This window comes from Pan paniscus, chromosome 10 (genome assembly GCF_029289425.2).
Source record: "Pan paniscus chromosome 10, NHGRI_mPanPan1-v2.0_pri, whole genome shotgun sequence".
NCBI classification, from domain to species: domain Eukaryota; kingdom Metazoa; phylum Chordata; class Mammalia; order Primates; family Hominidae; genus Pan; species Pan paniscus.
The window spans coordinates 128617411-128632339 of record NC_073259.2 but is presented as its reverse complement, the minus strand read 5'-3'; the positions used below and the strand labels follow the sequence as shown (position 1 = coordinate 128632339).

The window sequence follows — 14929 nt, the reverse complement described above, 5'->3', positions numbered from 1 at the left end:
GGAACACACACTGAGGCCTATCAGAGGGTGGAGAGTGGGAGGAGGGAGGGGATCAGGAAAAATAACTAATGGGTACTAAGCTTAATACCTGGGTGAAAATCTGTATAACAAACCCCCATGACACAGGTTTACCATGTAACAACCTGCATTTGTACCCCTGAACTTAAAAGTTAAAAAAAATAAATAAAACAGAATCTGACACTAACAACACTATACAAAAAACTTCCAGAACAGAAATCTAAGAACATGAAACTAACCTAGTTTTTACAAACTATGCTCAGACAGAGGTCCAGAGTAGTAGGAAGGGTTTAGCTAACTCCACCTCAGCCTGGACAGCTCTAATTCTATGTAGCCTTTCTTATGCCTGTAATGGCATTTGAACAAATACGGCTGCAACGTATTATAGAAAGAAAGCAAAAGTTAAATATACAGGACTCTACCCAAGGAGCCCTTGGGAGTCAGGGAGAAGGGAATTCAAATACCAGCTGCATCCCTTACTAGCAAATTACCCAACCCAGGATTCAGTTTCCTCATCCATGAAAGGGGATAGTTCTATCTACCACACTAGAAGCTTAAGTGAGATAAATGTGTATAGCACAGGTCCTATCAAATGCTGATCACTCAATAAATATGGGCTTCTATTGCTCTAAGCTAGATCAGTGGTTCCAGGAGTGTGGTCTGGGGATGAGCAGCCATCAGAATCACCCTAGAACTTGTTATATGCCAATTACTGAGCCTACTGAGTTTAACCTATGCAATCAATATCTCAAAGTGGGACCTAACAACCAGTGGTTGTGATGCTTCAAGAATCTCTGTTGTGGAAGATAAAAGACCCAGGGAATTCTGTTCTTGTGTAATTCTTGCCGTTTCAGGTACTCCTAAGGCATACTGGGCAGGCCATAATACTTTCTCCACAATGTCTTTCAAAACACCTCTAGAATAGAATCTTGAGTATTTTCCCAGAAAACAAAGAACTCTAACTTGCTTTAAGAACATAGCTAATCTAAAAAACTCCACTGTCACAATTAGTTATAAAATCATTTTGACTTGTTCCTTTCAGCTCTAGAAAGAGCTTTAAAAGCCCTAGGTTAAACCTTCTCTACTGTCATCAAACAAAGCCCAAAACAAATTGGCTTTTTTAGCCATTCTCTGCTTATTGTCTTAAATGTGGAATGGAACTAACTTAATCCCCAGCGTCCATCATCTCACCCCCGACAGAGTGAAAAGGTTTAGCATTTCTGGTTTTCACCACAGAACGCCGAGAAAGTGAAAAGGTTTAGCATCTCCAATGCATCCTCTCACCTTGAGCTCCTGGATAGCTGCCTCAATAAAGCAGGACTCGGGAGTGTGCTTCTCCTCTGCCAGCTGCTGCTCTAGTGCTACTTTCTCCTCCAGAACTACCCGGTGCAGCACCTGCTCCTTAGAGGCCAGCAGCAACTTGGAGTACTGGCTGTGCTGTTCATCTATAAGAATGCCAGCAAGATCAAAGAAATGCAACATTCAAAGCTCATGATGGTGTAGCTAAATAGGAATTTTCAAATACAGCCTTTTCTCTGGGGTGAAAATGGGGTAATTTAGCATGATTTCCTAGAAAATAATTTAACAATGGTCTTAAAATAAGGTCTGTAGCTCTGCTCTTGATATAAGAAATCTAAGAAACCCAGAGATGTAGTCAAAACGTTAGTCACGCGTTTATTATTACAGCATTGTATGTAATATCAGAAAAGCTCAAACCAGCCAGGCACCATGGCTCACACCTGTAATCCCAGCACTTTGGGAGGTCAAGGCGGGTGGATCACTTGAGATCAAGAGTTCGAGACCAGCCTGACCAACATGGTGAAACCCCGTCTCTACTAAAGATACAAAAAAATTAGTCGGGCGTGGTAGGGCATGCCTGTAATCCCAGCTACTTGGGAGGCTGAGGCAGGAGAATCGCTTGAACCCAGGAGGCAGAGGTCGCAGTGAGCCAAGATCATGCCACTGCATTCCAGCTTGGGCAACAAAAGCGAAACTCTGTCTCAAAAAACAAAAAAAAACACACACAGAAAAAGAAAAGCTCAACAATAAAGAATAAAGAAATGGTGGACCAGCGCAGTGGCTCACACCTATAATCCCAGTACTTTGAGAGGCCAAGACAGGAAGATTGCTTGAGTTTAGAAGTTTAAGACCAAGCCAGCTGGGTGTGGTGGCTCACGTTCAGCACTTTGGGAGGCTGAGGCAGGTGGATCGCCTGAAGTTAAGAGTTCGAAACCAGCCTGGCCAACATAGAGACACCCTGTTTCTATTAAAAATACAAAAAATTAGCTGGGCGTGGTGACGGGCGCCTATAATCCCAGCTACTAGGGAGGCTGGAGTAAGAAAATCGCTTGAACCCAGGAGGCAGAGGTTTCAGTGAGCCAAGATCGCACCATTGCACTCCAGCCTGGGCAACAAATGCAAAACTCTGCCTCAAAAAATAAAATTAAAAAAAAATAACACCAGGCGGAGCACAGTGGCTCACACCTGTAATCCCAGCACTTTGGGAGGCTGAGGTAGGCGGATCACAAGATCAAGAGATTGAGACCATGCTGGCCAACATGGTGAAACCCCGTCTCTACTAAAAATACAAAAACTAGCCAGGTGTGGTGGTGCGTGCCTGTAATCTCAGCTACTCAGGACGCTGAGGCAGTAGAATCTCTTGAACCTGGGAGGCGGAGATTGCAGTGAGCCGGGATTGCACCACTGCACTCCAGCCTGGCAACAGAGTGAGACTCCATCTCAAAACAAAAACAAAAACAAAAAAAGCACAACACACACACAAAAAAAACCAAAAATTAGCTGGGCGTGGTGGCAGGTGCCTGAAATGCCAGCTACTCAGGAAGCTGAGGAAGGAAAATCGTTTGAACCGAGGAGGTGGAGGTTGCAGTGAGCCGAGATCACACCATTGCACTCCAGCCTGGGAAACAGAGCAAGACTCCGACTCAAAAAAAAAAAAAAAGAGTAGTTCAAGACCAGCCTATCAACATAGCAAGACCTCATCTCTGCTAAAAATAAAAATAAAAAATTAACTATACCAGCATGCCCAGTTAATTTTTTAAAATAAAAAAATATAATTTTAAATTAAAAGTTAAATTAATTTAATTAATTAAAGTAATTAATTTTAATTATTTTAATGAATTTAATTAATTAAAAGTAATTATTGCCACTGCACTCCAGCCCGGGCGACAAAGTGAGATTCCATCTCAAATAAAGGGTTAATGACATGATGGTATGTTCATTAACGAAAATTCTGTGGACACTAAAAGTGGTTTTCTTGGCCGGTCACAGCGGCTCACGCCTGTAATCCCAGCACTTTGGGAGGTAAGGTGGGCAGATCACTTGAGCTCGGCAGTTCGAGACTAGCCTGCCAACATGGTGAAACCCCGTCTCTACTAAAAATACAAAAAAAATCAGCCAGGCATGGTGGCAGGCGCCTGTAGTCCCAGCTACTCGGGAGGCTGAGGCACGAGAATCGCTCAAACCCGGGAGGCAGAGGTTGCAGTGAGCCAAGATCATGCCACTGCACTCCAGCCTGGGTGACAGAGCCAGACTCTGTCTCAAAAAAAAATATATATATACATATTATATTATATATATATAAATAAAATAAAAATAAAATTAATCAGTCTTTTACAGCATCTATCATTTCAGCCTGGTTCAAAAATCCACCCATATCTGAGGATTTTTTTTTTAATTAATACACATTTTTAATGTTTTAAGTTGTTAAACATTTAAACAGTCAAAATCACTAGGAAAAAAATATTACACACACACATTTACCACCCAAATGAGAACACACAATCCTTTAGACAGATGCACATCTGAGGATTTATAAAGAAATTGTCCTATATTTTCTTTTAAATAAAAAGGTTAAAACTTTTGGATTTTTTACATTTACTTCTTCAATCTATCTGGAATTAATTTCATGAATGTTATGAAATAGGAATCTAATTTTATTTTTTCCTTAGGGAGAATCAATTGTTTCAATACCATTTATTGAGAAATCTATCTTTTCCCCAGAGACTGAAATGCTATTTTAATCAAATGCTCATTTCTGCATGAAACACAGGGAATACATCTCTGGCATTCATTGTGAGCACTTATCACACTCTTCATCCTAATGGCCAGTCTACCAGTCTGTCTCTTCTATCGGACTACTGAGTTTCTTGACGACAGGCACCAAGACTGGCTGACCACAGAACCTCTAAGACTGGGCACAGTGAAAGACACTATGTAATAAAACCTTGCAAAATGAAAAATTAGGATGTATAGATTAAACAAACTTGAAAACAATAATTAATCTACTCTCTACAAACCCCACCCTAACCTACTGGAATCCTATGACTAATATGAACATGCCAGATGTGCCCTGCCCAAAGGCTTCACTTTCTGATGCTTAGATATATTCAATCACCTTAAAGAATGTACCCAGGATTATTTGTCCCCAAAATTTAAAGAACTCACCTCCTAGATGAATGGGATGGTCTACATTCATCCATTTGGATTTGGGCAAAGCCACCAACACCCCTTTCTCCCTCTTCATCAGCTGCATCGTAATGGTATCACCAACAACATACTGATGTGACTCTGTGGCAACAACACTGAAACATGGACACTTATATGTAGCAGGGCAAGGAGTGAAGAGATTGGGATATAACTGAGTAAATGTCTCAATCTCACCTCTTGAGATCCTTCTTATGCACAGAACTATAACAGATGGGACATTTACTCCACGTCTTCTCACTCAGTGAAAGATAGTGCAGGATGCATGCCCAGCAGAAGATGTGTCCACAACGGGTTATCTTGGCTGCAGTAGGTGGATAGAGGCATATTGGGCAAGATGGCACTTCATGGCTACAAATGCGCTGAAACAAAATGCCACCAGAAGGTTCACTGCTTGAAGAATTGATTAGGGACTGTCAAAGTTTTAGGCCTCTCTACTCTCTCATCCCCATCTCTCTCATCTCTATCCCCGTACATCCTTATACTCAACATATCTTCCTAAAATTGTTTACAATGTAGGTACATGTATGATAATTTTTTTCTTTTTTTTTTTTTTTTTTGAGACGCTCCACCTCCCCGGTTCACGCCATTCTCCTGCCTCAGCCTCCGGAGTAGCTGGGACTACAGGCGCCTGCCACCACGCTCAGCTAATTTTTTAGTAGAGACGGGGTTTCACCGTGTTAGCCAGGATGGTCTCGATCTCCTGACCTTGTGATCCGCCCGCCTCGGCCTCCCAAAGTCCTGGGATTACCGGCGTGAGCCACCGCGCCTGGCTTTGTATGATAGCTCTTTAAGCAAAGCATCAAGGAAACCATAATAACCGTTAAATATAATAAAACTAATACACAACAGGTATGTTGGGGGTTCTACATTAAATAGAAAAAAGTGACAAATCACTATATTCCCATTTATAAAAAAACTTAATATGTATGCATAAAGGCCTAAAAAGGGTCTAGAAGTAATCTACCAGTAACTTCCAACAAAGAACGCATTAAAAAGACTTCATTTTTTTTTTAATAAAACTTAAGTTTTTATGCTTTCTATGTCATTCTCAGATGATTTTATACATTTTCACAGTAGTGAGAGTTCAAGCTTTTTTTTTTTTTTTGAGACGGAGTCTCACTCTGTCACCCAGGCTGGAGTGCAGTGGCGCCATCTCGGCTCACTGCAAGCTCCATCTCCCGGGTTCACGCCATTCTCCTGCCTCAGCCTCCCGAGTAGCTGGGACTACAGGCACCCGCCACTGCGCCGGGCTAATTTTTTTTTTTAGTAGAGACGGGGTTTCACCGTGTTAGCCAGGATGGTCTCGATCTCCTGACCCCGTGATCCGCCCGCCTCAGCCTCCCAAAGTGCTGGGATTATAGGCGTGAGCCACCGCGCCCGGCGAGAGTTCAAGCTTTAAGGTCAAAAGCCCCTGCTCATAAAGAAAAAGTGCCCATCATTTTGAAATTATTATTCTTCAACAGATACCCTACTAGGACCAACAAGGGGATACCTAGAGTTTATAACTTCAGTAGAAAACACATCAGTGGCTTTGAAAGTGCAACTGAAGCTGGGCGTGGTGGCTCACGCCTGTAATCCCAACACTTTGGGAGGCCGAGACAGGTTGATCACTTGAAGCTGGGAGTTTGAGACAAGCCTGGACAACACGGTGGAACCCCGTCTCTAATGAAAATACAAAAATTAGCCAGGCATAGTGGTGCACGCCTGTAATCCCAGCTACTCAGGAGGCTGGGGCATGAGAATTGCTTGAACCCAAGAGGTGGAGGTTACAAGTGAGCCAACATCGCGCCACTGCACTCCAGCTGGGGCGACAGAGCAAGACTGTCTCAAAAAAAAAAAAAAAAAAAAAGGAGGCCAGTTACGATGGCTCATGCCTGTAATCCCACCACTTTGGGAGGCCAAGTCGGGAGGATCACCTGAGGACAGGAATTCAAGACCAGCCTGACCAACATGGAGAAACCCCATCTTTACTAAAAAAAAATACAAAAAAAAATTAGCTGGGAGTGGTGGTGCATGCCTGTAGTCCCAGTTACTCGGGAGGCTGAGGCAGGAGAATCACTTGAACCTGGCAGGCAGAGGTTGCAGTGAGCCAAGATTGCACCACTGTACTCCAGCCTGGGCAACAAGAGCGAAACTCCGTCTCAGAAAAAAAAAAGTACAACTGGGCCAGATAGAGTGGCTCACGCCTGTAACCCCAACACTTTGGGAGGCCAAGGTGGGTGGATCACTTGCAGTCAGGAGTTCAAAAACAGCCTGGCCAACAAGGTGAAACCCCGTCTCTACTAAAAATACAAAAATTAGCCAGGCGTGGTGGCGGGTGCCTGTAATCCCAGCTACTCAGGAGGCTGAGGCATGAGAATTGCTTGAACCCTGGAGGCAGAGGTTGCAGTGAGCCAAGATCACACCACTGTACTCCAGCCTGGGCAACAGAGTGAGACTCTTTCTCAAAAAAGAAAAGTACAACTGTGTGGCTCATTCATGTGCCTCCCTGCCACAAGGCTGAGGCCTACTTTGATAGTGATTGCTACGAATGGCTGCCAATAAAGCAATGGCCCTGTAATGAGCCCAACCCAGGTCAGGAGGGTAAGGGGTTACTACTTCCCAGCTTACACATCTTCAGATCAGAGCCTTTCATACACCATCCCTACAGGCCAATTAGTCACAAAATTGACTCCAGGAAGAACCAGGAACTGACCTCTGGGAAACATCTATAGAAAGGCCAGGCAGAAAAGGGTATCAAGCAGTGCACACAGCCAACAGCTGCTGCGTCACCACAGTGCCTTTATTTAGTGCTCCCATTCATAGCTTATGGGCTTGGCTGAGCTACTCACCACTTGTTCCACAAAGTCCCAGTTAACTAATGTATCAGGATCAGCAAAATGAGCTGTGTAGTCTTGGTCTTCAGACACCACAAATTGGCAGCTAGAAATAGGAAAGAAGACAGGAAAAAGCTAGACTGTCAGGATCTACCAATAAACCCTCAGCAGAAATTGTCATCTATTCACTTAGAAATCAAATGCAGGCCATTAGCAGCCCTGGTTCATGAGGCACTGCACTAGGACCTCAGCCTCAGTTCTGAGCTCCAGCTCTGGAAAGAACCCAAAGACTCAGCAGGCAGAAGTCTAAATCCATGAACTGTTTTCTTCTGCTTCCAAGTCCAGCCAAATTCCCCGAAGGCATCCCTTGAACTAAAATTAACCTAGACTGTGACTCCATCAAACAGCAGTAAGCCAGATTTCCTCTCTCACCCCTTAGAACCCCAGAAAATGGCTAGTCTTCAAGGCAGTTGAAAAGACTGTTCTCGGCCAGGCACAGTGGCTCACACTTGTAATCCCAGCACTTGGGGAGGCCAAGGTGGGTGGATCACTTGAGGTCAGGAGTTAGAGACCAGCCTGGCCCACAGGGTGAAACCCCATCTCTACTAAAAATAGAAAAATTAGGCCAGGCGTGGTGGCTCACACCTGTAATCCCAGCACTTTGGGAGGCCGAGGCAGGTGAATCACGAGGTCAGGAGATCAAGACCATCCTGGCTAACACGGTGAAACCCCGTCTCTACTAAAAATACAAAAAAAATTAGCCGGGCATGGTGACACGCGCCTGTAGTCCCAGCTACTTAGGAGGCTAAGGCAGGAGAATCACTTGAACCTGAGAGGCAGAAGCTGCAGGGAGCCGAGATCACACCACTACACTCCAGCCTGGGCGACAGAGGGAGACTCCGTCACCAAAAAAAAAAAAAAAAAACAGAAGACTGTCATTAGTATTTGAAACCAGTTCATCAGTTCATATAAAGTACAAAACGGTTACTTCAGTCTAGATCCAAAGTCGAATCTTCAATTATGACTAAGGCCACACAAAAGGAAACAAAAGGGGATCATATTTGAGCAAATGTATGCCAAGCACTTCAACTTGTCATTCAATTGTCTCTTAAGAAATTTTCTCTTCCTGGTTGGGTGCCGTGGCTCACGCCTGTAATCCCAGCACTTTGGGAGGCCGCGGCGGGTGGATCATGAAGTCAGGAGATCAAGACCATCCTGGCCAATACGGTGCAACACTATCTCTACTAAAAATACAAAAACAAAATTAGCCAGGTGGTGGGCGCCTGTAGTCCCAGCTACTCGGGAGGCTGAGGCAGGAGAATGGCATGAAGCTCCGGGAGGCGGAGCTTGCAGCGAGCTGAGATCGTGCCACTGCACTCCAGCCTGGGTGACAGAGCAAGACTCTGTCTCAAAAAAAAAAAAAAAAAAAGAATTCCTCTTCCTGGCTGGGCATGGTGGCTCATGCTTGTAATCCCAGCACTTTGGGAGGCCGAGGCAGGTGGATCACGAGGTCAGGAGTTTGAGACCAGCCTGGCCAATATGGTGAAACCCCATCCCTATCAAAAAAAAAAAATACAAAAATTAGACGGGGTGGTGGTATGCACCTGTAGTCCCAGCTATTCGGGAGGCTGAGGCAAAAAAATCACTTAAACCCGGGAGGCAGAGGTTGCAGTGAGCCGAGATCACGCCACCGCACTCTAGCCTGGGTGACAGAGCGAGACTACACCTCAAAAAAAAAAAAAAAAACTTTCCTCTTCCTTATAAAGGAGAGGCTAAATCTCAAAGCTGTTAAGTTACTTAAGGTCAAAGGCCGAAACAAGATTCAAATCTAGGTCCAATTCCAAACATGTTTTCTACCTTATCATGATACTAACAGTTATTTAAGCATTATATTAAGTACCAAAAACATCCACCTGGAAAGTGGGTAAAAGAAAGGAAGGGCGGGGCAGTGGTGAACAGAAAAAGAACGAGACCAATTCCCTTTCTGCTTCTTTCCCACAATAGCTTAAAAAAAGCCTCTCACAGAGGCACCACAGCTATCCGGAGAGTCCTACTTTCCCTTTCCTCTGAGGGGTAGCAATACTCACTTGGCCTGTAAAAAGAGTTCCTTGTTAAAAGGCTTATGTCCCCACTTGTTCCTCTTTCCCCAGCTACCATGTCCACTGCCTTCAAAGTGACCCGTCTGGCCACGGGGTTCAAAAGTGAAATTCAACAAGTGGTTCAGGTTGATCTTCTTAGGACCAGAGAACTGGGCAGGGCTAAACTCTGCCCGTTGAGCCTCTGCTACCTAGAGAGAATGAGAATGAATCAGTATTTCAGATTAGGATGACACTGATTTATAGCAGAAACCCAAAAATAACCCTCCTTTTACACAGTTTTTTTTTTATGAGATGGAGTCTTACTCTGTCATCCAGGCTGGAGTGCAATGGCACGATCTTGGCTCACTAAAACCTCTGCCTCCCAGGTTCAAGTGACTCTCCTGCCTCAGCCTCCTGAGTAGCTGGGATTACAGGTGTGTGGGATTAAACCACACCCAGCTGATTTTTGTATTTTTAGTAGAGACAGGGTTTCACCATGTTGACCATGCTGGTCTCCAACTCTTGACCTCAGGTGATCCACTCACCTCAGCCTCCCAAAGTGCTGGGATTACAGGCATGAGCCACCTCGCCCGGCCAGGAAGAGGAATTTTTTTTTTTTTTTTTTTGAGACAGAGTCTCACTCTGTCGCCCAGGCTGGAGTGCAGTGGCGCGACCTCAGCTCAAAAAAAAAAAAAAGTATGTAGCATTTCCTCTTATGCAGTCTTCCTCCTAAGATGTGCCTGCTTCCCGTTCTCCCGCTGTAAGTTCCCTGAGGGCTCCCCAGCCATGTTTCCTGTACAGCCTGCAGAACTGCGAGTCAATTAAGCCTCTCTTTTTCATAAATTACCCAGTCTCAGGTAGTTCTTAATAGCAATGAGAGAATGGACTAATACAGTCTTTAAAAATAAATACAAAGCTAGGCAATGGTAATGCACACCTGCACTCTCAGCCACTCAGGAGGCTGAAGAGGGGCACTTGAGCCCAGGAATTCAAGGTTGCAGTGCACTATGATACACCTGCGAATAGCCACTGCACTCCAGCCTGGGCAACAGGGTGAGATTCTGTGTCTAAAAAATAAAATCTAAAATTTAAAAATAAAATCAGGATGGGTGACCAGGAATAGTAGCTCATGCCTGTAATCCCAGCTCTTTGGGAGGCTGAGGTAGGCGGATCACCTGAGGTCAGGAGTTCGAGACCAGCCTGGGCAATATGGTGAAACCCCATCTCTACTGAAAAAAAAAAAAAAAATTAGCCGGGTACAGTGGCAGGTGCCTGAAATACCAGCTACTCGGGAGGCTGAGGCAGGAGAATCGCTTGAACCCGAGAGGCGGAGGTTGCAGTGAGCCAAGATCACACCATTGCACTCCAGCCTGGCATCAAGAGCAAAACTCCATTTCAAAAAAAAAAAACAAAACACTAGGATGGGCGCAGTGGCTCACATCTATAATCCCAGTGCTTTAGGAGGCCAAGGAGGGAGGATCATTTGAGGCCAGGAGTTTGAGACCAGTCTAGACAACACAGTGATCCCATGTCTCTACAAAAAATTTAAAAATTAGCCAGGCTTAGTGATGCATGCCTGTGGTCCCATCTACTTGGAAGGCTGAGGTGGGAGGATAATTTGAGCCCAGTAGGTCAAGGCTGCAGTGGGCCACGATCATGCCACTGCACTCCAGCCTGGGCGACACCACAAGACCCTGTCTCAAAAATAATAAATTAAAAATAATTAAATACAACTGGTGGTATACCATCCAGTCAGATAACTTCCTTTTTTATATTAACAACCAAGCTTAAAGATAACGCCGCATTCTGGGCCGGGTGCGGTGGCTCATGCCTGTAATCCCAGCACTTTGGGAGGCTGAGGCGGGCGGATCACAAGGTCAGGAGATCAAGACCATCCTGGCTAACACAGTGAAACCCTGTCTCTACTAAAAATACAAAAAATTAGCTGGGCATGGTGGCGGGCACCTATAGTCCCAGCTACTCGGGAGGCTGAGGCAGGAGAATGCCGTGAATCCAGGAGGCAGAGCTGGCAGTGAGCCGAGATCACGCCACTGCACTCTAGCCTGGACGACAAAGCGAGACTTCGTCCAAAAAAAAAAAAAAAAAAAAGCAAACAAAAAACAAAAAAACGCCACATTCTCCACATTCTGTTTGCTTGTGCAACACAGGAAGCCCAGGACTTCCAGGTCATCCCTTATTTTTCATCTCCACATGGCTCTGATCTCTTTAATCAAACGGTCTTCCACCCTTAATGCCCCAAACTTAGATCTAAGAGCTTGTGCTCAGTCAACAAAATCCTCCACATTCTCAACCTTTTATCATCTTCAGCTTGTCCTAGCTGGCCCACTGTCACTTTCTCTGACGCCACTCATACTTCCTGATTATCCTCGCAATACCCTGAACTCCAGGTCCTTGACCTCCTCTCTTCCAATTAGCTTGCCCCTCCCATCTCAGCCAACCACACCTACAGGTTTCCCTTCTACAGCTGTAATGTCCAACACAGCAGCCAGTAGCTACATGTAGCTACTAAGCACTTGAAATGTGGCTGTACCACGTGGTAAACTTTTAGATTTTAGATATATTGAATTTAATATATTAAACATATTAAAATGGACTTTTTACTTCTCTAGCGCAGGCAGCTAGAAAATGTATGATTACACACATGGCTTGATCTATTAGACAGGAGTGTTCTATAGTCTAGACCAACAACCACAACCTCTTCCACTATCTTAACTTTGAGCATTCTGTTGTCCAGACAGGAATACACTCCTTCCCCAGGTTTAGTCCTGACTCCAACAATTCTTTACCCCCACTAGGACCTCCAAATCAATGATCCAACCCCTCAGATTTGGCTTAGATCCTGTGGTCCACTGCCCACTTCCTTTTTTAAATTTTTATTTATTATTTATTTATTCACTTATTTATTTGGAGATGGAGTCTTGCTCGGTCACCCAAGCTGGAGTGCAGTGGTGTGATCTCAGGTCACTGCACCTTTCACCTTCTGGGTTCAAGCAATTCTCCTGCCTCAGCCTCCCAAGTAACTGGAATTACAGGCACCTGCCATCACGCCCGGTTAATTTTTGTATTTTTAGTAGAGACAGAGTTTTGCCACGTTAGCCAGGCCCGTCTCAAACTCCTGGCCTTAGGAGATCCACCCTCCTTGGCCTCCCAAAGTGCTGGGATTACAGCTGTGAGCCACTGCGCCCGGCCCCATCACCCACTTCTTCATATATCTGCTGTATTCACCTGGCAAAACCTTCCCCTGATTAATTCAACTCTTTTCCTATTCCACATCAGCCCTGGAGCAGACAAACAGGGCTAACAAATACAACCACAGCAACCAGCCTCACCACAGTAGACCCTCATGTGCCTGGAAGTACTACAATCCTAGTACGCTTCTGCAGTCCATTCATTCCCTCACTTTCCCAGACAACTCCTTCACTCCTCAGGCTTCCAAATCTCCTCTTGGCTCACCTTAGATATTCCATTGAGAAAATCAGAACAATCAGAAAAGAATTCCAACTACCTCTGAACCCACCTCCATCACCAGGCCTTCCTTTTGTTACTGGGGATGAACTGGTAGAGTTCCTATCTAAGACAACTGCTCCACTTCTCACTAGATCTCAAGGACTCAAGGACATTGCTCAGCAATTCTCTCCCTTTTCCCCACATCACTTTGCCTCTCACCAGAACCATCCCATGAGCACAGACACGCTATCATTTCCCTAATCTTAAAATCCCTCAGCCGGGCGCGGTGGCTCACGCCTGTAATCCCAGCACTTTGGGAGGCCGAAGCGGGCGGATCACAAGGTCAGGAGATCGAGACCACCGTGGCTAACACGGTGAAACCCCATCTCTACTAAAAATACAAAAAAAATTAGCCGGGCGTGGTGGTGGGCTAATAGTCCCAGCTGTAGTCCCAGCTACTCGGGAGACTGAGGCAGGAGAATGGCGTGAACCCAAGAGCGGAGGTTGCAGTGAGCCGAGATTGCGCCACTGCTCTCCAGCCTGGGGGGACAGAGCGAGACTCCATCTCAAAAAAAAAAAAAGAAAGAAAAAAAAAATCCCTCAAGCTCATATTCCCTTCAAGCACCGCCTCACATCTCTGCTCCCCTTTAGGGCAAAGCCACTGAAAAGTACTGTGTAAATTTGCGTTTCTTCTTCCCATCCTCCTATTCTCTCCAATCTACATGCCATTTTCAAAACGAATGGTCAACTTTCAGTCCTATTCTTAACCTATCAGCAACACTTGACAAAAGTGATCACCTTCTGCAACATCTTTCAGCAATTTTCCTCCCGCCCTGACTGTGCTCTCTTCTGCTGGTTTCTTATCCAGACTCAGAGGTTCAGTTCTTGAACCTAATCCGTTTTTGGAACACTCACTCCTTAATCTATCTCACTTAGTTCCACAGCTTTAAGCACCAACTGTATGCTGACAGCTCTCTAACCTGGGTCTCTTCCTTGACTGCTGATTCACAGTTAACTACCTACCTCTACTTATATTCTGCTTATATTTATCAAATAGGAATTTCAATGTACATATAACATTTCCAAACTGAAGTTCTTTATCTCAACCCTATTCCCCTCTCCCAAAACAACTTTGTGCTCTTCTTGAATGAATGTTCTCCATTCCAGCAAAAGGTACCTGAATTGGGCTTATGCCAAAAACATTACTCATCCTTTTCTCTGCTCAGACCCCACATCTAACAAAAAGTCTTGGCTCTATATGGAAGTAATATCTCAAATCTTAACGTCTCTCACCACCTCCATCACTCACCCTCTTTCAAAGCTTCCATCACTCTCACCAAGAATATCTTTGTAGTCTCTTAGTCTTCCTGCTTCCACTCTTCCCCTTTAAAACTCCGCATCAGGTTACCTTACTTTTCTCCTTAAACCTTTCAATGGCTTCTCATCTCTCTGAACAAAAGCCAAAGTCCTTCAAAGCCCCACATGATCTGATCCCTTTCCTAGTCTTTGGGTACATTTCCTACCTCTCCTCCTCCACTTACGGTAGCCTACTTGCTTTACCTCAAACCAATAAACGCACTACCACCTCCCGTCCCTTGCATGTGCTATTCCTTCAGGCTAAGACACTCTTCCTCAAAACCATGTAACATGGCCAGGTGTGGTGGCTCACGCCTGTAATCCCAGCACTTTGGGAGGCCAAGATGAGAGGATTGCTTAAGGCCAGGAGTTCAAGAGCAGCCTAGACAACATAGTGAGATCCACTCTCTACAAAAGAAAAAGAAAAAAATTAGCCAGGCATGGTGGCATGCACCTGTATTTCCAGCTACTCAAAGCTGAGGTGGGAGGATCACTTGAGCCCAGGAGGTCAAGGCTGCAGTGAGCCATGATCATGCCAATGTACTACAGAGCAAGACCATCTTAAAACAGAGCAAGACCATCTTAAAACAACCATATAGTGTGCTCCCTTGCTTCTTTTAGGTCTCTCTCAAAATCCACCTCCTCAGAGAAGGTGTCTTTAAAGCACCTTCTAAAACTGTTTTCCTT

At 44.9% G+C, this 14929-nt stretch overlaps 1 protein-coding gene across 4 annotated transcripts in view; it reads right to left on the bottom strand.

Annotated features, from left to right (window-relative positions):
- The window catches only part of RNF10 (ring finger protein 10), a 42859-nt gene that overhangs the window by 14726 nt on the left and 13204 nt on the right, over nt 1-14929 (bottom strand). For all 4 annotated transcript variants that reach the window (XM_034934650.3, XM_034934648.3, XM_034934649.2 and 1 more), the window contains exons 3-7: nt 9428-9627; nt 7356-7446; nt 4699-4883; nt 4483-4619; nt 1303-1463 (exon numbers count right to left, since the gene is read on the bottom strand). In XM_034934650.3, the coding sequence (XP_034790541.1) occupies nt 1303-1463; nt 4483-4619; nt 4699-4883; nt 7356-7446; nt 9428-9627 (774 nt within the window). The remainder of the gene's footprint in view (nt 1-1302; nt 1464-4482; nt 4620-4698; nt 4884-7355; nt 7447-9427; nt 9628-14929) is intronic.